The sequence below is a fragment of the Marmota monax genome, unplaced genomic scaffold (genome assembly GCF_021218885.2).
Source record: "Marmota monax isolate L192 unplaced genomic scaffold, Marmota_monax_Labrador192_F-V1.1 WCK01_AAM20220418_F8-fsc00078, whole genome shotgun sequence".
In the NCBI taxonomy this organism is placed as follows: Eukaryota; Metazoa; Chordata; class Mammalia; order Rodentia; family Sciuridae; genus Marmota; species Marmota monax.
In genome coordinates this window covers 270,985-294,307 of record NW_026694865.1, presented here as the reverse complement: position 1 = coordinate 294,307, position 23,323 = coordinate 270,985, and the positions used below count along the sequence as shown (strand labels likewise).

At 43.4% G+C, this 23,323-nt stretch overlaps 1 protein-coding gene across 2 annotated transcripts in view; it reads left to right on the top strand.

Moving 5' to 3' along the window:
- The window catches only part of Thsd4 (thrombospondin type 1 domain containing 4), a 628,562-nt gene that overhangs the window by 592,460 nt on the left and 12,779 nt on the right, over window positions 1-23,323 (top strand). For both annotated transcript variants that reach the window (XM_046426595.2, XM_046426596.2), the window contains 5 exons: window positions 4,408-4,683; window positions 11,672-11,801; window positions 12,752-12,956; window positions 13,482-13,655; window positions 20,172-20,345. In XM_046426595.2, coding sequence (XP_046282551.1) covers window positions 4,408-4,683; window positions 11,672-11,801; window positions 12,752-12,956; window positions 13,482-13,655; window positions 20,172-20,345 — 959 coding nt within the window. The remainder of the gene's footprint in view (window positions 1-4,407; window positions 4,684-11,671; window positions 11,802-12,751; window positions 12,957-13,481; window positions 13,656-20,171; window positions 20,346-23,323) is intronic.

Sequence of the window (23,323 nt, the reverse complement as noted above, 5' to 3'; positions counted from 1 at the left end):
GCATTTTGAGATGTCTCACATTAATTTTCTATGGCAGCTATAGCAAATTACCTCCAACTTAGTGACTCAGGATGAGACAAATTTACTGTATTACAGTTTCAGAGGTCAGAAGTCTGAAAAGGATTTCACTGGGCCAGAGTCAAGGTGTCAGCAGGGCCAGGGCCAGACTCACTCTGGATGCTCCAGGGGAGAACCCATTCCCTTGGCTTGTGCAGCCTGAAGAGCCCCTGCCTTCCTTGGTTCCTGGCCCCTTCCTCCACCTCCAAACCAGACAGTAGCACCTTCAGATCTCTCTGACTCTTCCACCATCACATCTCCTCTAAGTCTCATCCTCCTGGCTCTTTCCTTTTCAAGGACCTTTAAGATTAGATAGCCCCCTCCCAGATAATACCAGATAATCTCTCCATCTCAAAATCTTTAATCATATCCTCAAAGTCTCTTTTGCCATATGAAGTAACATATATCACAGGTTCCAAGAATTAGGCCGTGGTCCTGTATGAGGGCAGGGTGGATTACCTGTCTTCCACATGCCATTTCTCTTGGTCCCCTGATGCTCCTGTTAATAACAGTTGACCTATTAAAACAGGATCACAAGGCTCACACCAAATGATCCACCCTGCTGCTTCCTAGGGATGCTGCTGGTAGACAGGATGGTGGTGCTGGGTATGGTGCTGCTCTCTGCAGACATGGCCCCACCAGGTGATGAGTGAGCCCACCACCCAGAAGGAGACTGGAAATGCCAAAGACTGATCTCTCACATGCGCTGGGTCCAGGCTATGAGGTCTCCCAATAGAGCTCAGAGGCAGCTGCTATCATTAGCCTCAATTTAAGAGCAAAGGAATGGAAGCTTCAGGAGACTGAGTTATTTGTCCAGGTTCCATGCCTGAGCAGTGACCTCAGATTGGCCTGTGTGACCATCCTGTGCTATTATCCTGCCTGAAGGTTACCTGGTCCAGTACCTGTCCTAGGAAGAGAAGGAACAGGTGCCAGACCTGGCCCATCCATCCTTCTGTGGGCTACAGTTTGGAAAACTAAGCTCTCTGATTGCCACAGTCTAGGGAGGAGCCACCTGGCTGCCTAGAGAGGGTATGTGGTGGGTCAGCACATGGGACAGGGGTGTTGTCCAAACCTCAAGTCAGCACAACACCCACACAAAATTTGATGCTATTTCCAGGAGCAAAACACAGTCTGAGAAATCAAGCACAGATGGCAAAATACTGGGATTTCTGAGATCTGTTGCTGATTTTTAGGGACAGTTGGATAGACTGAAGTCAAATAGGATCATGATGATTGATAACAGGCCTAATGGACCTCAGCAAATGGACAGTAGGGGATTCTGAGATGAGCTTCTTAGAGCAGAGCAGGCCAGAAGGGAGCAGTTGTAAAAGGTGACAGAGGAAAGAGGACAAATGGACCAGGCTCCATCCTCCATGTCAACAATCAGGAGGCCAGAGTCTAAATCCAGCTCTGCCACTTTCTTTCTATATACCCTCAGGCAAGTCGGTAACTTCTCTGAACAAACTCTCAGTCTAACTAATAAAGGGAAAAAGAAAAACTGAATTCAAAAGTAGTCTTTCTGGAGATATGAGTGGAGATTGAATGAATTCATTTTTCTTTCAAAAAAGATACTAAAAAGATTTTTAAATGTTTTTTTGTCTAGTAACAATCTACAGAGTATCATTTATATCCATATGTCTTGATCTTCATTCTGTTTGCCTAATCTGCACATAAATTTTTAAACCACAAAGTGGTTTGTTTAAAACCAACAAAGTAAAAAAGCACTGGTAAAGGGGTGGAGAAAGCCCTATATTTTTAACTGTGCTTTATAGTAACTCTAGAATATGCCTTCTTATTTTATACTAAAATGATACATGCTTGAACAATATTCAATCAAAATGGAAATATATAAAGTCAAAACAGCTCCCATGTAATTACCAAAACTTGGGAGCAACCAAGATGTCCTTCAATAGGTGAATATATAAACAGTGGCACATCCAATAGTGGAATAGCACTCCGTGGTGAAAATAAATCAGGTTCCAAGCCACCAAGAGACATGGAGAACCAGGTACAATGGCATACACCTATAATCCTAGTGACTCAGAAGGCTGAGATAGGAAGATTGCAAATTTGAGGCCAGCCTCAGCAACTTAGTGAGAAACTGTGTTTAAAAATTTAAAAACTGAGGGACTGGGGATGTATCTCAGTGGTAAAGCACCCCCAGAGTTCAATCCCCAGTACAAAAAAAAAAGAAAGAAAACACAAGAGATACGGCAGAACCTAAAATACATATTACTAAGTGAATCTGAAAAGGCTATATGCTTACTGATTCCAATTCTATGACATTCTAGAAAAGTCAGAATTAAGGAAAAAATTTAAAATATCTGGTTGCCAGGGGTAGGAGGAGAGAAGAATGACCAGAAGAGCCGAGGATTTCAGGGCAGTGAACCTATCCTGTATGACACTATAATGGCCCATGCATGTCATTATGCTTTTGTCCAAAACCATAGATAGATGTAATATGCCATCAGGATGTTCATAGTGAAAGAGGCTATGCACATGTGGGGACAGTGGACATATGGAATTCTGCATCCTCTGCTCAGTTTTGCTTTGAACCTTAAACCACTCTAAAAACTAAAATTATTAAAAAAAAAAAAAAAGCAACAGCCTCCATCCCCATCCCCTTCCCAGAGGGAATCTCTCAGAACAATTTGAAGGGACTCTGCCTCACCCCTTTATATGCATACACAAACATGTTTGCAGACAATCTGAATCTTTGTCTACAATCTCAAATGTACAAGGAATATCACAGAATGTTATTTTCCATCACTCAATTTAAATCCAATGTTAACCTTCTTTGAAACTGGTAGAAAATTCAGTATGTCAGTATGGGCGCTCTCTCGCTCGCTTGCTCTCTCTCTCTCTCTCTCTCTCTCTCTAGATATGAGGAAAGATCTCAGAATCTCAGAAGACCCAGAGCACTGGCTGGACCCTCTGAAGGTCTATTTATGCCAATTCCATTGAAAACTGTAGGTTGAGGGCAGCCTCATGGGAACTGTAGGTTGGGGCTCTGCCACTTCCAGCCTCTGTTGGGGACAAGGATGCCCTTGAGGCTGACAGCCAGTCCCCCAACCCTACTCCAGATGTGGCCTCCTCCTGGGTTACTCTTCCTGATGCATGGAAGGGTCCATGGTGCTCAGGAAACCCAAGACCTCAGGTTCCTACTTTTCCCACATTCGAAAAAGCCCCCTCCCTGTTCCCTCCCTCCCTCCTCTTCTCCTCCTCCTCCTCCTCCTCCTCCTCCTCCTCGTCATCATCATCATCATCATCCTTAACTGACAGAACTTCCACTTTGCCCTCCCTGAGAGCCCAGCCTTGTACTGTGCTAAAGGAGAACCATCAATTTCAAGCAGCTTTATTTTCTCTCCTGCAAAAAACCAAAGCAAAAAAAAAAAAAAAATCTAAGGGCATGGCTCCCCTTTCAGACTAGGGGAGGAAGGGGGGAGACAAAGAAAGGCCACCAAACACAAATTAAGATCCCAAAAGTGACCTGCCATATGTGTGTGTGTGTGTGTGTGTGTGTATACAAACTGAATTCTATGCCTTTTTTGTTCATCAAACAACATATCACAGACAATATCTCCATGTCAGAACACGTATGTGCTGCATTCTTTTAAAAAGAAAATTCACATATTATTCCATTTCACAGTTGCAGCATAATATATTTTTATCACTATTCTCCATGAACATTGAAGTCTGTTCTACTGTTTTGCTATTTCAAATAATAACCATATTAATAATCATACTTGTATGTTCAGCTTTACATCAAAGAATGAGAATCTTTGTCTGACAAAGACTTTAGGAGCTGAATCACTAGGTCAAAGGGTATATGTGAATTTAAATTTTGGATAGCTAGAGCCAAATCACCCTCTAAAAATTGGCATCTATTTGCAGGCTCATAGACAATGAATTTAAGTATTTTCATGCACCTTCAGCCAGGGATTTGGGACTCTGGGGTTGATCAGAAACTCCGAGTTTCTGATCCTTATCATTAGGTAAATGGAGCTATTGATGTTTTTCTTGTTTTCAGGTGTAGTTCTTTCGTTAGGAGTGAAGTGAACATTTTTGTATGGCTTTTGGCTGTTTGCATGTCTTTTGATGGAAACTGCCTCTCCATGGCTCTTGTGTACTTTTCCTATTGGGATGTTCATCTTTTTTCTTATTGATTTTTAATTCGTATTTTGAATATTAAGAAAGATAGCATCTGCTTATTTTAAATATCCTATACTTAAGTGTTGCAGATTAGAAATGATCTCATGCCACGTAATTTCTAACGTTGAAGCAATTTCCTCTTTCAACTCAGTGTCCAAAATGATCTTCCTTCTCTGTGTGTGCACTGGCCTCTCCTAGGCGAACCGCTCAATGGCCAGCTGGATGAAGAAGGTAGAAGCCAGGAAGATGGAGAAGAGAAAGAGAAGAACGGGGAGAAGGAAGACTTGCACGGGGAGGCGTCTGAAATCTTCACCTCAGAATCGGTGCAGACCTTCCCGATCAGGCATCCAGATAGATTTTCTTCCCATCGACCAGACAACTTGGTACCACCAGTGCCACAGCCCCCACGAAGAAGCCGGGATCACAACTGGAAGCAGCTGGGGACAACAGAGTGCTCAACAACCTGTGGGAAAGGTGAGCCTGCCTGTGGGACAGGGTGTCCCTGCAGAACCCAAACAAGGAAGTATGTCTCAGGATGTGTGGCAAATCCTCACTTCCGTGACCTACCTGTGAAATGGTTCATTGGCACAGCAGGCAGGGTTAGAGGTCCCCAAGATGACCCTTGGGCTCGGTGATCTACTACAAGGACTTACAAGATTCAGAAAGGCTGTTGTGCTCCTGTTTACACTTTATAACAATAAAAGGATACAGTTTAGAATCAGCAAAGAGAAACAGCATATGGACACAGTCCCGGAGAAACCAAGGGCCAGTTTCCAGGTGTCCCCTCCTCGAGGATACCTGATAGAGCCACACAGGGATACCCTTTATTTTTCCCACAGTGATGTGTGACAACACACTCTGAGTACTGCTGACCAGAGATGCTCACCCAAGTTTCAGTGTCCAGGGCTTTTATTGGGCATTAGTCACATAGGCATGTAACTCCCACATGGTTGGCATTAGCTACACAACCTTTAGTACCCCCAAGGTCAAACCAATATAGTGTACCAAGGCTTGAGGCATAAAAAAACAGACAGTCGCTGTAAATCACATTGTCGGCACAAATTATCCTGACAAATCCATAGACATGGCCCAAGATCTCAGGCATAGAAAAACTCTCACCAGGCAGAATTTTCCAAGGACTCTAAGGTCATCTCCCAGTAGCTGATTCAGGGCCAGCCGTGAGGACAGACCTTTCTATGCAATGTGCAGGGTTTGAGCAACCCAGGCTGCTGAGTTAAGCCTTTTCTGGGCATATATATATATATATATATATATATATATATATATATATATATATTCACAGTAATTACAGAATGCACATATCAGGTCTAAAATTGATATACAAGTCAAGGTTGTAGAAGATTTTGCACAAATGCCATTTTAAACTCATTCTCAAATCTAATGATTTTAGGAGAGTAAAACATACTTTGAGGGCTTGAGGTGTTAATTAGCTGGATTTTATACTCATGGTTTCCTTTCCATACTCTCCCAGTAAAAATCTTAATTCCAGATTCATCCATTAGCCTAACTTAGTCAGATAGGACCTCCAAGGGGCAAACCTGTACCCAGCAAAGTCGGGTTTATTAACTTATTGCAAGAAGGGAGACTAGAAACCTGAAGAAGCATGGCCTGTCTCTCCAAACAAAAGGAAGTTATAGGATTTGGGAGATGGATGGAGTTTTGGTGTCATTTCAATAAAGCAGAGTTTTGACAGGCTCAAAGCATGACTGTGTCAAGGGGCCAACATGAGGCCTGAACATGAACCCAGCATCCCATTTCCTTGGAAGCTCCAAAGTTAGGATAGGTGTGGAACATGATATCCAAAAACTCCTTATGAGACATTGTCCCCTTGATAGGAAATGAACTGTGCTTCTGCTTCAAGGTAACTTTGATCCTCGTTACAAGAATACATCTATAAGCTGTGTAGTTATCATTTCCTTCAGATAGATAATAATAGCCTCTCATTTGTACTAAAATTCTATTGTTGTCCCTGAAATGGCTGTTGTCTGAAGGGAGGTTATTATAGAAACAAAAAGGCTGTGTCCCCCCAGGATTTCCTACAACCTGTGTCACTATGTGATACACCCAACATATTGTTTTGGGATTTTTTTTTCTTTTCTTTTCTTCAAGAGACTTGACTCTAAGAGTGTGAAATTTGGAAATCTTGACATAATTCGAACATAGAAAAATCTCTCACAATTGCTTCTAAAGCTTTGACTTAGTGGCTTTGAGAATAAAATTTAAGTCTTGGGTTCTTCTGGGAGCTAGAGCTCTTCCTGCCCAGAATCTCTGAAATTCCATAAAGACTTGGTAACTAGAGTATTAATTTACAAGGTTTTATTCCAATTTTATTGTGCTCATGCTTGATACATGTGCAAAGAATGTGGACTGGCAATTCGTTGAACCCGACTTCTTCTGTAAGCTTTATGAGGGAAAATCACATTTATGAGGGAAAATGCCTCTAGAATGTGTCTTGAGAGAGGTAGAAAGCTAGGAGTAATTCTGCATTAAGGCCAAAATCATTTTAATGAGACTCTGGCCATGATATTTATAGAGATAAGTTGTATGTAATGTAATTAACATAGGAACCCAAGATCAAAATGTATTATTTCCAAAATATTCTGCCATCTGTATAGTGGTGTGATGCCTGTGAAAAGGAACCAGATACACTCAGAACTAGGTGAAAATGAGAGAAAGTCATTAAAAGGATGAAAATTATCATCATTTGGGGTTTGGGGGAGGGTTGTGGGATTTTTTTTGTTTTGTTTTTTGATACCGGGGATTGAACTCAGGGTTACTTGACCACTGAGCCACATCCCCAGCCCTATTTTGTATTTTATTTAGAGACAGGGTCTCACTGAGTTGCTTAGCACCTCACCATTGCTGAGGTTGGCTTTGAACTCACAATTCTCCTGTCTCAGCCTCCCGAGCCACTGGGATTACAGGGGTGCACCACTGGGTCCAGCTCATCATGTGGTAACATATCAAGGGTGGCATAGATAGAAGTTTCTCTTCCACCCCACCCAGCCATCATAAGGCATTGCATTTTTGGACATAATGAGATAAGAATAAAGTATGTACCCTTGGCCAACACATTCTCCATACTCTATGTGTCCAGCAGTAACTGGATGGATGCTGATCACTCGTCTAGGTAGCCATTCAGCGGGCCTTTCTCTATTCTATACTTGACATGATGGAGAGACCTAATATCCAAAGTTTCCAGTTATTTTGGCCCCTAACCTACCCTGGATGTGTGATCCACACTGAGGTAAAAACTCTCCCTCTTATCCTCTGGTAGCGAACCAGCAAACTCCAATTCCTACTCCAAGACCTACCTACCTCAGATGCCACCTCCTCTGTGAAGCTTTCCTGATTCTGCAAGATGCAAATAGGCACTTCTTCATCTGGGACTCCCAGCAGTTCGACACATCTCTGTCCCCACCCTGCCTGGCTGGGCTGGCTCCATGAGTATGCAGTTTGTAGCCTCTGCACCTGGTACCGTAGCACAGCAGCCAATCTCAAATGTGTCTAGGATAAGTGAATAGATCATTATATTTCAAATGTGGGCTGTATGAGCTATTAGAAAAGATACAAGAACAGTTTTTATATCTTTATTATATTCTAGACACACACTTCTATTCCTGCCTTTACCCATGTGCTATCAGTAACATAAAAAACGTGGATTCATATATTCAAAAATTATCTGGGGCTGGGGATATAGCTCAGTTGGTAGAGAGTTTGCCTTGCATGCACAAAGCCCTGGGTTCAATCCCCAGCACCAAACACACACACAAAAAAAGAATAGTCTTTGTCTCTATGTTTCCATATGACTCTGTGTAATCTTTAAGGTAGCATTCTCCTTGACATTGTGGATTCACACTGTCTTCTAGATTGTGAGATCTGGAATTTGACATCCATACCCATTTTAAATATTTAGGCTGTACACACCCACTTGCACATGTTCACACCCACACTTGGCATCTGCCACTCATGAGTATCTGAGGTGACATTCCTACCCTCTTCTTTTCCCTGATAAACACTACTGGTTTGGAAGCCAAAGAGATAATGCAGAGGTACATTGGGAATGAACCAAAAATGGGGGTGTTTCTTTCCCTACCCTTCCCTTTTCTTATAGTCCTAGCTCTCTTTTTCTTTCATGTGACAAATGCCAGCAGCCCATGGGTGCCTCTCCCTGCTCCCTTTAAAGTGATGTCACCAGATGTGCAAGGCCAGGGAAACAATGTGGATGCATAGAACAGTCATCAGCAGAATTATCAAGTGTGTTGTGACCAAGAAATTCTATGAGCGCCACCACTGTCCAACCCTTTTCTGCACAACCCAAATCCATACCTCTTGCGATCTCATCATCTGTGCCTTATAAACCCTCTCCCACACTCTTGCCCATCCTCCCTGGAGGAGCCAGCCACACATGTCTGTGTCTCCCACATTTACATTTTCCTTTTTGTAAATGCTTCAGCAGCAGCATGCCAATCATGGTATTAGCCTTTTAGGGTGGTAGCCAAGAGTAGCCCATATTCAACTACCCGGACCTCTGTCAAAGTCCTGGCATGGCTCAGTTGATTCCTGCAGGTGCTAGAGTTATTAACCTCTTACTTGATCCATCTTACATCCATCTCTCCATAATATCTCACTGACCTCCACCCCATCCCTTGAATTCACTAACCCCATTAATTATAAACTAATAACCTGAGGTACAGTTCCCAATTCTGACATAACTCACTTCTATTTTGATCAGCATTTCCACATACCAGCCAGACCAACCAATCCCACATTTGTTCTTCTGCCCGAAGTCTAGCCAGCACCTGCCCTCAAACCCTGTCCTTGCTTACGGGCAATGATAGGAATCATTGGATTGTAATCTTGGACAATGTGAGGTGGTCAGGTGCCCTTCTGAGTGACAATCTCCCTTTCTGTGGATGTAAAAATTGAACTAAAGAAAGAAACCATTGCAGTTGCTGGAGTCAAGAATTGTAGGTCCAGTATTTCCTCACCATTAGAGAAACAAAGAGCCTCTGATTTCATTTCTTTGGTTCATTTCCATGGAGCTGGACCATGGACAATGGACAATGCACATAAATGCAATAAAATTGTGGGGGAAGGCAAGCAGTGGCCACCTGCCAAACGCCCCCAAGCAGGACCCATCCTTCCAAGCAAGAGCATTCCTATGGTATCCTGTATCCTTTTAGCTAAAAATATTAGATTTCCCCCTATGTGAGTGCCAAGTGGTTGGGGTAGTGATTTTTGCTTTCCAGTCCACAAACTTATAAGTGGAAAAGTTAAACCCACATGGTCTAGAGGGAAAGGAATAGGCTAAATAAGATCTTTACTTAAGCCCTTAATAGCTGGGTCCTAAATGGGTGCACTGCAAGCTGGGAGCTAAGTCTTGTTCTTCTTTTTAACTCAGCACAATATGCTTAATGTTTGTTGAATTTAATTAGAAATCTCTTCTGTTTAATGGAAGGAGATACGTAGTTGAGCAAAATTTAATTCCTCAAAAGTTTTTGCTTCCCATTAATTTTACAGTCAGTACTGCTTTTTACTGAGCTAATAATTGGGCCTAATTGGAACGTTATTTTAAATAATGGTCTCAAGTTATAGCTACACTGTAAAATCTTACTACCAGAGTCATTTAAACAAATGATCGCTTCAGATTCAAAACTGTCTTACAAACTGTCAAATTTCTTATGAGAACTACCTATCCTCTGGCTCAATCTGTCATACAAAATCAGTTTGAAGGATATCTGAGACACTTGCATGGCTGATGTCATATCAAGACATGTAAGTCATAGCTCCAGAAAATATAAGTGCCTGGCAACTTAGCAACAGAAATAAGTTGTTTTAGAATAAACTATAATGTTGTTCCCGGCAGGAATTGTGCACCACCCCGGACTGGAGGAGGACAGCTGTTTGTGAAGAAGCATCCTCAGAAGCTTGATTCAGACAGTATTCTCTCTTCTTAAAATTCCACTAGTAGTATCCCAGTGCTGTCAGCAAGTGGCAGCAGAGAGGAAGACAGAACTGAATTGAGAGCTGGAAATTTCACTGATCAAATTCTGGCTTGTTGTTCAAAATAGTTTTATCCTAACTAAGCCAGTGAAACTTGGCTATGTTTCTAAAACAAAACCATGAGACAGTTTTTTTAGCAAAATACCAAAAACAAGTATAATACCTCTGTGTTAGTCAGGTTTTTATCACTGTGACAAATGCCTGAGAAAAACAACTTAAAAGTGGAAAGATTTATTTTTGGCTCATGGTTTCAGAGGTTTCAGTCCACAGTCAACCAGCTCCATTGCTTTGGGCCTGAGGTGAAGTAGGATATCATGGCAGAAGGGCATGGCAGAGGAAAGCTGCTCAGCTCATGACAGCCAGGAAGCTTATGTCAGGGTGTGGGGGGCAGGGGACACACAAAATATAGCCCCCAAGGGCACACCCCCAAGGACCTACTCCTTTCAACTAGGTTTTACCTCCTCCAGTATTCACTACCTCCCAATAATACCATCGAATTATGACTCCATCAGTGGTTTAATCCACCAGTTAGGTTAGAGCCCTCGCTATCCAATCATGTCTCAAACACCCACCTCTAAATATTGCTGCAATTGAGTACCAGACCTTGAACACACAAGGCTTTGGGCATATTCCAGATCCAAACTATCACAACCTTTTATAAATATTTATTCTATAAGCTTCTATAAGCACCTGCTACTTTCCTAGGTCCTGGAGTTGCTGAGATGAATAAGAACTAGTCCTGTCCCTGAGTAGCCCACTGTCTTCATGCGAAGCAGACATACCTGAAACAGAATTACCACTGGATTCGGACATTGTTAGAGTAATATAGAAATATGTTACAAAGGGAGACAGCAGCTATTCTTGAATCTTGAATCTTGAATCTTCTTCCTGCTTTGCTTCAACTTGCCACACATGTGTACCTGGTCTAGAAAGTCAGTTTGTCAAGCAGGTACTTTTATTCCAGATTAACCACCTGGGCAGCCCCTCCCCCAATACAGGTGCATATAAACTACCCAAGCCCAGCCCTTTCTCTCTGAAACATGGCTTCACCCCTCCAGGACACTTTCTCTTGGATGCTTCCAGAGAACCTTAGAAAGTAACTATTTGTGTTCATTCTATAGTCACTCCCAACCTAGTGAGTTCTTTTTTGTTATTTCAAACCATTGTGAAAATTGCTTTTATCTACCTTTGAATATATTCAAACCATGTCCACAAATAGAGTAGAAACTCTGCGAGGCAGGAGCTGTGTGGGACTCTCCTTTGCACGCCCACAGTCACTAACAAAGTCCTGTGAATAAGTGCATATCGACACACTGGTGAAGGAGAGCCTGTGGGGATGGTCCTCCTTTTACTGGCACCTCAAGACCTGTGCACCATCCCGGAGCCCAGCTTCAAGTGTGTGAGGCTGACCTTGGCGCTCTCCTTGTCCTTACAGGATCACAGTACCCTGTTTTCCGCTGTGTGCACAGAAACACTCACGAAGAGGTTCCAGAGAGCTTCTGTGACTCCAGCATGAAGCCAACTCCAGAGGAGGAGCCCTGCAATCTCTTCCCTTGCCCAGCCTTGTAAGAGGCCTCTGTCTAGGTCACCTATTGTGGGGTCACTTCTGGTTGGTGTGCATGAGACCTTAATAGCAGATAAGAATCTAGTTATTAAACTAGTCTAAGTCGGATTTACAAACACCAGACTTGGACTGTGCTTGCTTTGTGGTGTGTTTAGCAAGCCTACCTGTCTTTCTGGAGAAACCTGGGAGCTACTGGCCTTTAGCAAGTGGCACACTGAGCAAAAAAGCCCACCCTTTGGGAAATTGGGGCAACTGGGGTTTAGCCTGGTAAGGAAAACAAATGGAAGCAAAGAATGGGAACCTGGTGCCATCAATGCTGTCAGGGAGCTGAGTACAGAGAGAAAGTACTGAGAGTGGACCTGGAAAATTCAGAAAAACTGTCTCAAGAGAGGTCTTAGACTGGTTAGACACTTCTAAAAGAACCGGGGGAAAGACCCTAAAAGGTCAAAACCTAATTCTCTGAAGTAATAAAAATAATACTCTCATCCAAATGCATAATGAGCATGTGCTGATGTCACATGCAACTAATCACTGAGTTGAGAGGACAGAGGAGGATATGTAAAAGGGATGTGGAGACCTTGCAAAGGAAGGGCTGCTGGAGGGAGGTCTCTTAGTTCTAAACCAGGTTATGTTCCCCAGCGTAATTAAAGTCCCCTTTGGAGTGGTTGGGTTCTGTTTTACCTTGTTTACTAGATAGAAATCCTTTGTACCTTCTCAGTATTCTATAACTTCATATAGAATCTGGGCCCTGGTCACTGGTAAATAGCGTGTCAAACAAAATTTGCTTCCGTTATGAGTCAGATGACCTTAGTCAGACTTGCAACCAATGATCCAGGAGGAGGGTCCCCCAGGGATTCTGATGATTATGAATGGGCTGGGCTCACGCTTCCCTCTGAAGTCTCTCTCTCTCTCTCTCTCCCCCCGGCCCACCCCACCTCTTTTTGGAGCCAGCTGGGACATCGGGGAGTGGTCTGAATGCAGCAAAACCTGTGGCTTGGGCATGCAGCACCGCCAGGTTCTGTGCCGCCAGGTGTACGCCAACCGAAGCCTAACTGTGCAGCCCTACCGCTGCCAGCACCTGGAGAAGCCTGAGACCACCAGCACCTGTCAACTCAAGATCTGCAGCGAGTGGCAGATCCGGACTGACTGGACCTCGGTATGGGGCAGGGCAGCCTGCTGCAGACCCCCATCTCCAGGACCCACCACCACCCTCCCACCTCCTCCCACCAGGACCTGAGACAAGATAACCCTCAGCTCCCCAGGAGGAAACCCATCCCCAGGGTGCTGGTTAGCTGTGTTTGCAGGTCCTGGGATGTACCAAGAGCTCAGTAGAGTTCAGGCTGGTGTGCATCACCCACAGCCAACTTCATGGGTGAGCCCATGGGAGCCCTGTGCCTGTTGACCTCACCTGACCCATGTATCATGGTGGAGTGAGGTAGACAAACTAGCACAGCCAATTCTCCCATTTTATAGATGGAAAAACTGAGAGCCATCAGAATAAAGTAGGCAAGATTTCCTCTAAGAAGGTCTTAAAGAAAGGAGTCGTGAAGTTTTCTAGGACTAAGATCCTCCCCCAGGGGGACCTAGCAACACTGGGGACCTCACCACAGTTATCCATTCAGGACATGGGTGACAGAAGAGTGAGGACACATGCCACTGATGTAAGCTTACTGTGTTTTAGTGCTCAGTGCCCTGTGGAGTGGGACAGAGGACCCGAGATGTGAAGTGTGTGAGCAACATTGGGGATGTGGTCGATGATGAGGAATGCAACATGAAGCTCCGGCCAAATGACATCGAGAACTGTGACATGGGACCCTGTGCAAAGAGCTGGTTCCTCACCGAGTGGAGTGAAAGGGTGAGTGTGTCAGTGGCAGACAGCCTCAGGCCAAGCCACTAAGCTAGTGGGCAGGAGCTGTATGTCACAGGATATCCCCAAACCACGCAAAGACAAATCACCAGCTCAGAGTCCCAAGGCTGATTTCTGACTTTGAAAAAAAAGGACCAGAGATTGATTATTATATGCTCTGTCTCTTCATCTGAGGACTGAAACTTTAAGACTGAGAAGTGGGTGTGAGAAAAAAATGAACTTAACTCTCCTTAGCACTGTGTATGATTAAATAATGAAATACTAATTATAGGGAATAATTACATCACACCTTTTATGTTTTGTGAGTGTCTGGCAAATAACAGACATTCAGCAAAAGGTAGCACCTCCCCTGCTTTTTAATAACTAAAAACATTTTAGACCCTGTCCCTCTCTCCAGTAGCCTGGTTCCCTCAGCCTCCTAAGTGTCAGGTGTCCATGAAAAACTCAAAGGCATATAAAGTTCACTGTGAGTCCAGCAGTGACCTATATTCAAGGAAAACCAGTATTAGACTGAGTTTATCTGTCACAGACAAAAATAGGGTTTATACAAGGAAGAGATTCTGGAGATGGGTGGTGAGGGCCACACAGGAAGTGCACCTAGTGCCACTGAAGGGAGTTTAAAAATGGTCACGATGGCAAGTCTTATGTACAAATATACATAACAATAAAAAATAAGTTTTTATTTTTATTTTTGAAGGAAAAACACTAAGCAAAATTAAAGAGTATACGTTGGGGTGGGGAAAAGGCAAGGGGGAAGGAGATGAGAAGGGTCATTTAATTCTGTCCCTCTCTTCACCACATAATCCACATCAGTGATTTGTTATTCAGAAAGAAAGGACAACCTGTGAATGCAGCCTTGGGCCCACCCTCAGAGATGGTCCTGGAGACTGTCATGCAGAGGTTTGTCATCTGGTGGATTCAGGGCTCCTGGCGGCACACAACTGCTGCCTCTTAGCCCCAGGATGCCCCCAGATAGAGAGCCTTTGGTGTAAACATTGAGCTCTTGGGAGGAGCTAACTGGGCCCTGGGTCTCAGGGGTAGACAGTAAGGGGCCCCAGCTTAGCCACCTGGGAGGCTGCACCCACAGGGAAACACACGGAAAGGCATCCACCAACTCAGACTGCTGAGTCCAGAGGAGCTCATCCCAATTCTGCCTGCATATCGCCCCCTTTCCAAGCCTCCCAACCCAAATATTAACTGGCAGTGCTGTGCTGGGAGGTGTTGGCGGTCGTTTTGGTCAGCTCCCTGCCAGCACGCGGATGCTCTGCAGCCTTCCTACCAAGGTCACTCAGTTTCTTGTCTGATTCCTTGGTCAGAAATTCTCCCCGTGTCCAGACTCGCTCATCTGTTTTCTCATACAGCTCAAGGGTTCGGGAGGTTTCCAAAGAGCTGCCGGCGCCCACTTGTCCTTTACAGAATCTGAGTGACCCTGCTTGCACGGCAGCCTGTGGCCATTTGGAGAGCCCTTCCACTTCTCCAGACTAAAAATTCCTAGTTCCTTCCATTAATCCTTCAGTGATTTCATTTCTGGGTTTCTAGCCACCCCAGAATCTATTTGCATTCATAGTAAACTTGATATATTGTGTAAGAAAATAGATGAGAAGAATGATACTGGGTTTCATTTTCATATGGAGGATTATTTTTGAAGAATGTTCATTTTTTCTAGTCAAAAAGTAATACACTATTATAAAAAATATGAAAAATTCAGAAAACTAGGCCCAAAATCTCTTCACTAAAAGATAATAATTTGAGATTATTTAGCCACACTTTCTAAATTTTTTTTTGCTTCTCAAACATACTCTGCACATAGGGGTTATACTACTTTTAGATATTTTAAGGATATAAGTCATAATGCAGGCATAATTTGATAACCTGCTTTTTTCACTTACATGTTGTAAACATTTCTATAGTATTAAAAGTCTTTAATGCATGGTTTTTAGTAAAAAATAAGCTATTGTATAGCTACTGTAATTGAACCAGTCCCCCATTTCTAAATGTTTGAGTTTTTTTCTAATTTTCTACTATTTTAAATTGGACCTTCAAAAGTATTTTCAGTGAATATTCTTATGTATCCCTCTTTATATGTGCCTTTTCTTATTCCCCTAAAACGTGTCTAGGAAGTAGAATTATTGGACCAAACGTTATGGATGCATAATATGAACTCAATAGATTTTGACAAACTTATCTCCATAAAAATTATTTCAATTTATCATCTCCCCAACAAACTAGGAGCATTTTACTAATCAGTTTACTTTGATGAATTATTATACTTTTTTAATTGTATCTCTCTGTATTTGCCCCACTCTGAAAAAGGCACTGGACTCAGATTGCAATAGATACAGAAATAAAACAACTATGTAGATAGAAAAAAAAACCTGCCGTGGTTCATTCCTCTGTGTGTCTCCCCTATTTATTTAGTGTAGTAAACTTCTACACATAAATTTTCCAAGGATTTCTACATCAGCTATTTCCCCTTCAATAACAACTTCTAAATTTCCCCTTAATGTCAATTTGCTATTTATTTTAACATAAGTATTTGCTGCATCTAGCCTCTATCTTACAATTAAAATAGAGCAAAGAATGGGCCCTTTATTCTTCTATTTAGAGAACTTTTTTGGTTTTTATGGAGATGTTTTAAGACATGTAAGTTTGGAGCTAGGATGTAAGTAAAATAAATTTTGCTTTGTCTACCTCTAGAATATAATCTTATCCCTAAACGTCCATTCTTTCTTTGGAACTTTAGAATAGCTGAGTGGCTGAGTGGTAGGAGGATGCTGTTGGGTTTAAGGACAGCTCGTTGCCTTTGGAATCATCTCTGTGGCCACTGCTTTTTTTCTTCTTCTTCTTCTTTTTTGTACTGGGCATTGAACCCAGAGGTGCTTAACCACTGAGCCACATTCCCAGACCTTTATATTTTTGACTTTGAGACAAGGTCTCACTGAGTTGCTTGGGGCCTTGCTAAATTGCTGAGGCTGGCCTCAACTTGCAATCATCCTCCCTCAGCCTCTCAAATTGCTGAGATTACAGGTGTGCACCACCACAGCTGACTACCACTTACTTCTTATTTGACCTTGAGCAGCTGCTGAGTCTCTGAGCTTTTCTCGGTTTTCTCATCTGTAACATTGCCAGGTGAGCATTAAGGATTAATGCATTGGAAATCATGACCAAGGAGAGGCTGGCACAGTGGGGAGTTTTCTGTAGGCTGCTTCATCCTTCATAGGCTCCATGTCTACACCGGACCTTTGAGGCACCCGTTGGCCTTACAAGAGTCAGTCTCCATGAAGGACTGACCACCTGATGGCAGTATTCCACATTTGAATAGTTGCTTTATATAAAAATCCACCCTGCTAAGCTTCAGTCTAAACTTAGCAATTTTTCATTATTGAGAATAATCATGTATTGAGCACGTCTTGCATACCACACATGACCAAGACACACCCTCTGATTCATTGAGCTCAAAAGGAAAAAAACAGAGCTAGGCACAGTGGTGCACACCTATAATCCTAGCTACCCAGGAGGCTGAGGCAGGAGGATTGCAAGTTTAAGGCTAACTTAGCAAAACCTTGTGTCAAAATAAAATAAAAAGGATTGAGGTTGTAGCTTAGTGGTAGAGCACTTCCTAACACCTAATAAACCCTGAGTTTAATACTTAGTATTGCAAAAAAAAAAAATGAACAATTTTAAAAAAGAGGGACAGACCAGAGAAAACAAATGGATGTGTCTTGGTGCCTTACTTTGAGGATGAGTCTCTGCTGCTGAGAGGGACTCCCCTGCCCCTAATTTCTGCCAGTAGGATTCTTGGACCAGGCCCTGAATAGGCTCTTCAAATTTAAAGTTGTGCTTTTCACTGCCATTGATGTAATAAAGCAAAGCTTCTCTACAGGTCTCCTCAGTGTGTCCTCTCATTCATCCTTAACGGTCTTCTTTTAAATCAAGCCACCTGGGAATATGGAGAAATTTTCCCAGATGCCTGTGCATTCTAGATTTAGAGAGCAGAAAATTGAGTTAGCTAGTCAGATGTAAATTATGTGGGAAGAAATATATTTAGGGTTTTTTAAATATATTTTTATAACTTTATTTATTTATTTATGTGGTGCTGAGGATCGAACCCAGTGCCTCCCATGGCTAGGCAAGTGCTGTACCACTGAGCCACAACCCCCAGCCCCCTCTTTAGGGTTTTAAACACAGAGATCATTGAGATTTGATTTTTGTATTCTTTACAAGAGAGTATAAATACCTTGAATTTTCAAGTTAGGAAGAAGACCAGATCATACATGACTGAAACAAAAATCCCTCCAGTCTAGACTATTCCGATTATTGTAACAAAAAATTTTCTTAACCTAAGGAACTATTGCATTGTGTAAGATTTCTAATAATGATGCAAAAAGAGCAAAAGTCATAAAATGTGTATGTAAATGTAAAGGAGGGAAAACTTATCCTCTACCCTCTTAGATTTTCTGGCTGCAGCCTATGAATTTAACTTACAAAATATTAACAGGAGGAAGATATACAAATTTTATTTGATGTTAGTATATTTGTGGCACAAGGAACTTCATACAAAAGAAGCAAAAACTCCAAAGAAGTGTCTAGACTCAAGGGTTCACATACCACTTTAACAAAGAGCAGTAAATTGTGGAGAAGTAACTAGACAAGGGGAAAGGGTTGAGCTTTGAGTAAGTTCTAAGATAGTGAGAAAGAAGTATAAGGGGGAATGTAATGGAAGTTAAAGATTATTTTACTAAGTTTATGCAGACTCATCTCAGAGCCAACTCCCTATCTCGAGTGATAAAAATGTTCTCTTTTTCCTAGTACTGGGAAGGCACCTTTCTCATTGGAAATTCATGCCCTGCTTTTAGGAAGAAAAGGAAAGAACAGAAAGCCCTTCTTGCTTCTCCTATTTCTCAATTGCCTTCAGCTCAAAAGAATTAGTACACTGAAGCAGCATATTCTGGGTGGCATGCTCTGGCCCTCTGCAAACCCTTTTCTCCAGAAGGGAGTTCATTCAAAAGGAGGCAGGTCCAATTCAGCAGAAGTCATGTAAATGTTTGACTGTTCACCTGAGGTGTGGTTTTATGAAAATAGACGGCAGTATACAAAAAATGGAAATGGACATTTTGATAATGAAATGAGGTTGTGAGGATTTATTTTTCGTTCCTCAAAATAGTGATTACTAAGGGTGAATGGCAAAGGAAATGGAGAGCTGTAGTCAGAGGATGTGAAGTAGCAGATACATAGGATGAAAAAAATCTAGAGCTTTCATGTGCAACAGGAGGACTATAGGTAATAAATTTGTTCATGCGAAATGAGTAGGTTTTGGCTGCTATGGCCATAAAAAGGGGAGTAACTATGTGAGATGGTGGGTATGTTAATTTGCTTCACTATAGTAATCTTTCTATTATCTCTGTGTCCCATAACATTATGTTGTGTACCTTAAATATACACAACAAAATTTTAAGTGGTAATTGGTAGAAACCAAACTTTAACTCTGTCTTTAAAAGCAGACCTAGCTGGGCACACACCTGTAGACCCAGCAACTTCAGAGGCTGACACAAGAGGATTGCAAGTTTAAGGCCAGCCTCAGCAACTTAGTAAGACCCACAGCAACTTAATGAGACCCTGTCTCAAAATAAAAAAAAAATTAATCGGGCTGGGGATGTAGCTCAATGGTAAAGCACCCCTGTGTTCAAGCACCAACACCCAAAAATAAAAATAAAAGAAGACCTAGAAACCTTTAGATGGACTTTGGTCATGCTATAAATGACCACTTACAGGACTGAAAGTGTTAAGAAAATGAGCGAGGGAGGGGACCCAAGTCCGTGTTCATTTATTCAGCTGATATTCATGGATTCATCCATGGACAAGGCAGTGATATGAGAAGGAATTAAGGATGATTCAATAGTCCCTTTTCCTTGCCAAGATTATTTCTATAAAGAAAAAAAATAAAGAAATAGGACACAAGTGACCATAACACAGTAGAAGAAGGCAGACTACAGAGTGCCATAGGATTCTGATGCTAGAAAGAGTGCATTGAATCGATGATCAAGGGAGTTTCCCCAGAGATGATAATATTTGAGCCTAAAGGGGTCTGATGGGTCCTGGGGAAGGGAAGAGCATTCCAGGCAGAGGGAACAGCATGTCCTGTAGTCAGGGAATCGTGACCACCCTGGCTCTGCAGCGTGAAGTGTATGGGATGGAGTGATGAAACATTAGTCTAAAAGAAGGAGCAGACTGGGGACACTTAAAATATGTGACTTGTTTCTGGAACTTTTTATTTAATATTTTCAGACTACAGTTGACTGTTGGTAACCAAAACTGTAGAAAGCAAAACAGTAGATAAGGGGAGGCTACTGTAATGGGGCAGGCTGTGCATGGGAAGTGGTCAGGTGTATCTACAGAAAGAACTTGGTAGGGAAATGAGGTGTTCCTCCCTCATTGGCATCAGTTGGAAGGGGCTTCTGAGCCTGGGGTACCACCTCTCTCACCTGCCCTCCTCCTGTCTCACAGTGCTCAGCCGAGTGTGGGGCTGGAGTGAGGACTCGCTCAGTGGTGTGCATGACCAACCACGTCAGCAGCCTGCCCTTGGAGGGCTGCGGGAACAACCGGCCAGCGGAGGCCACCCCGTGTGACAATGGGCCCTGCACTGGCAAGGTGGAGTGGTTCACTGGGAGCTGGAGTCAGGTGAGTGGCCAGAACTGGGTGTGTCTGTCTGTCCCGTGCAAGAGGCAGCATCCAGAGGGCTTAGGAACCAGGACTTTGTGGCAGGTGTCCCTGCGTTGAATCCCAGCTGTGCAGTGGCTCCCGTGACTCTGGAGAAGCTACTTGGGCTTTTGTGCCTCATGCACCAAAAGTTTTAATTAAGCATCTACTGTGTGCTCATTTCAACACTTAGGCTACATCAGGAAGCAAAACAAACATCCCTGCTCTCAGGGAGCTATGGCCTGGCACGGTTTCCTTATCTATAAAATAATGGCAATGGCCTCGCCTTAGGAGTTATAAACACAGGGAGTTGCAGCTGCTGCTGCTCTGGTATTGTTACTGTTAATTAGGCCAGCTTTGTCTGCACTCAGTGTCAGAGCTGAAAGTTTTACAAGTTGGAGTTGTACATTATAAAGAACGGAGAATATTGAATACTTTTAAAAAAAGTAACTTGATGGATGAATCAATTCTTTCCTCACTGTTCCAACTTTGAAGGTGATCCCCCTGAGAAAACGTAGCAGGTCATTCCCTCTGATTGCCCTGCTGTGATTCCCCTCGGTATCCGAGTTCTTGGACCACTTAGCATTTGGCTCCCAGGGCTGGCTGGTTCTCCAAGGACATTTTGGCTGATGCTCATGATTTACACATTATCAGGACCTCTGGCTCCATATAGAATTTTATTTCTTTTAAGTAGCTTTAAAAACAGACCTTGAAAAAAAAATGGACTGCCTTGTCCTTGTAAATTGATACAAGCCCTTTGGAAAGCAATTTGGCAATAAAAGTCAAGACCCATAAAAATGTTCATTTGCCTTCACCCAGTCACCCTACTCCTGGGGATTTGCTTTAAGGAAATAATTAACAGAAGAAAAAAAGGCTTTTTCAACAGAGATGTTCATGACAGCAGGATGGCTAGGGATATTATGGGATGTCAGACTCAGTAAAATATTGTGTACCAATGACAATGATCATTAAAGGATATAAAAAGTATGTGTGAGATAATAGCAAGTGAAAATACAACAAGAAAATATGTCAACCCGAAATCTCAAAACATAGTTTTTATGTAAACAGCATGGAAAAATGTTTTCCATTTCTCTTTAATATTCTTATAATCCATAAAATTACAGAAAATTTCAGACAAAAAAGAGGACTCAACTACTTCCATTGCCTACTCTGGTGAGTGTCAGAGTCAGATACATTGATAACTTATTCCGGCTCCCCTTCTCACTAGTTTTCTGACTGCAGGTAATTTAACCCCTCTGAGCCTGTTTCCTCATCTGAATATAAGGATAGCACCAACCTCCTCATGCTGTTAACAACAGGTTTTATAAGATGCTACACATATGGGGAGTTACTCATTGCTTGAGACATGGGGAACCTTTAATAAATATTCTGTTTCCATTTTTATTAATTTTTTCTGACAGCTGTTTCACATGTTTGCCCCTGCCCCAGCCCAGAGAGGCTGAGCCTCAGGCCCAAGCTCACCAGCAGAGGAGGAGGAACAGACTGGCCAGGGAAAGGTCTCTGCCGTAGGATTGCAAGCCAGAAGCACCACCCTGGGTGACCCAAAGTGACAGGGGCCCCAGGCTCTGGTATCCATGGGCTAAGATGGACCTATCCTTGGGCAGTAACCCCATGTCCTTCAGTGTCCTCTGAGGCCCAGGCCCTGGCCCGTCTCCTCTGGCCCTCGGCACTGACCCAGTCCCACAAAGCATTCTCCAGCGGGGGCCAGGCCTGCCGCTGTGCCAAGGTAGATCAGCACATATGCACCACTCCTGGCCTCTGCCACCAAACCTGGCTGCCTCACCTCTGCTGTGACTCCCTGCCATCTCTCTAATCCCTGCTACCTCCAGGGTTGGCAGACAGCATAGCCAAGCCAGGGCCCTCGGCTCCCCAGGGCACAAGAGGCAGGCAGGAGATCTCTCTGTGAATCTCTTGGGGTCCTGGTGGAGCCTGCATCCCAGGACTTGCTGACCAGAAACAGAAACACAGGCAACATGTTGGGGACCCTCCCACAGTGCTGCTGTGGCTTCCTCTTTCAGGTCTTAGGGGCCAGGGGACATTGTTATGAGCCCTCCCCCAGCAAGAGAAGAGGTACAAGGTACTCCCAAGAAAGAGATAGATCGGGGTTTGTAAGCAATACCCAGAGCACTCTCTGCAGCCCTGATGCAAACAGAAGTAGCTCAGTCTCTAAATGATGCCACGGGTGTGTCCTCTGAGGCACATTTCGTGCATCTGTAATTGGAGAGAGGAACGGATGGGTGGAGATCCCACTTAGAATCTTGCATCAAGCCAAGTAAACTTTGCTGTCAGAACTGAGTCCCGGGGAGACCAAGCCCTGCAAGCTGGATATGAGGGGGTGGGGAGCATGTCAAGCCAGCACCTTCCTCATCCCTTTCTCTGAAGTTCCAGGCCCAGTGTCCCTCTCAGGTGAACCAAGGGATGGGGGTCAGCAGAGACATGACAAGAACTTGAAAAGTACAGGCTGGGGTAACTCCCCTGCCTGCCCACCCCCGGACTCACCCCCCAGACCTACCAAAACCCAGGGCAAGGCTAGGTACTCAGAGTTCTTAGCTGAGAGACCAGGGTGGCTAAGTGCCAAGAGACTCTGTCCCACCCCAAAGGGTCCCCACGCCCAGGCCAGGGTGCTCAGAGCTAGAGTCTTGGGTGAGGCAACTTTTAACCAGATTTTTTAAATCTTTTTTGGTAACAAAGCACCTAGGATCTAAATTCCCAAATAATTCAGAGGTGACTGTTTATGGGACTCTAAATATATCCATCAAAACAAGCAATGGAAGAGACCTCTGTGAAATCATAGTGTCAGATCACAGCTGTCACACAGTTCAGTTGGACTCAGTGGCCCAGGCTGAACAGAGAGGAAGGGAGCAGGATTTGGGGCCTGCCTGTTGGGAAGGGAGGAATGGCCATAGGGGACATTGCCCCATGTCTGGGGTCTTCTCCTC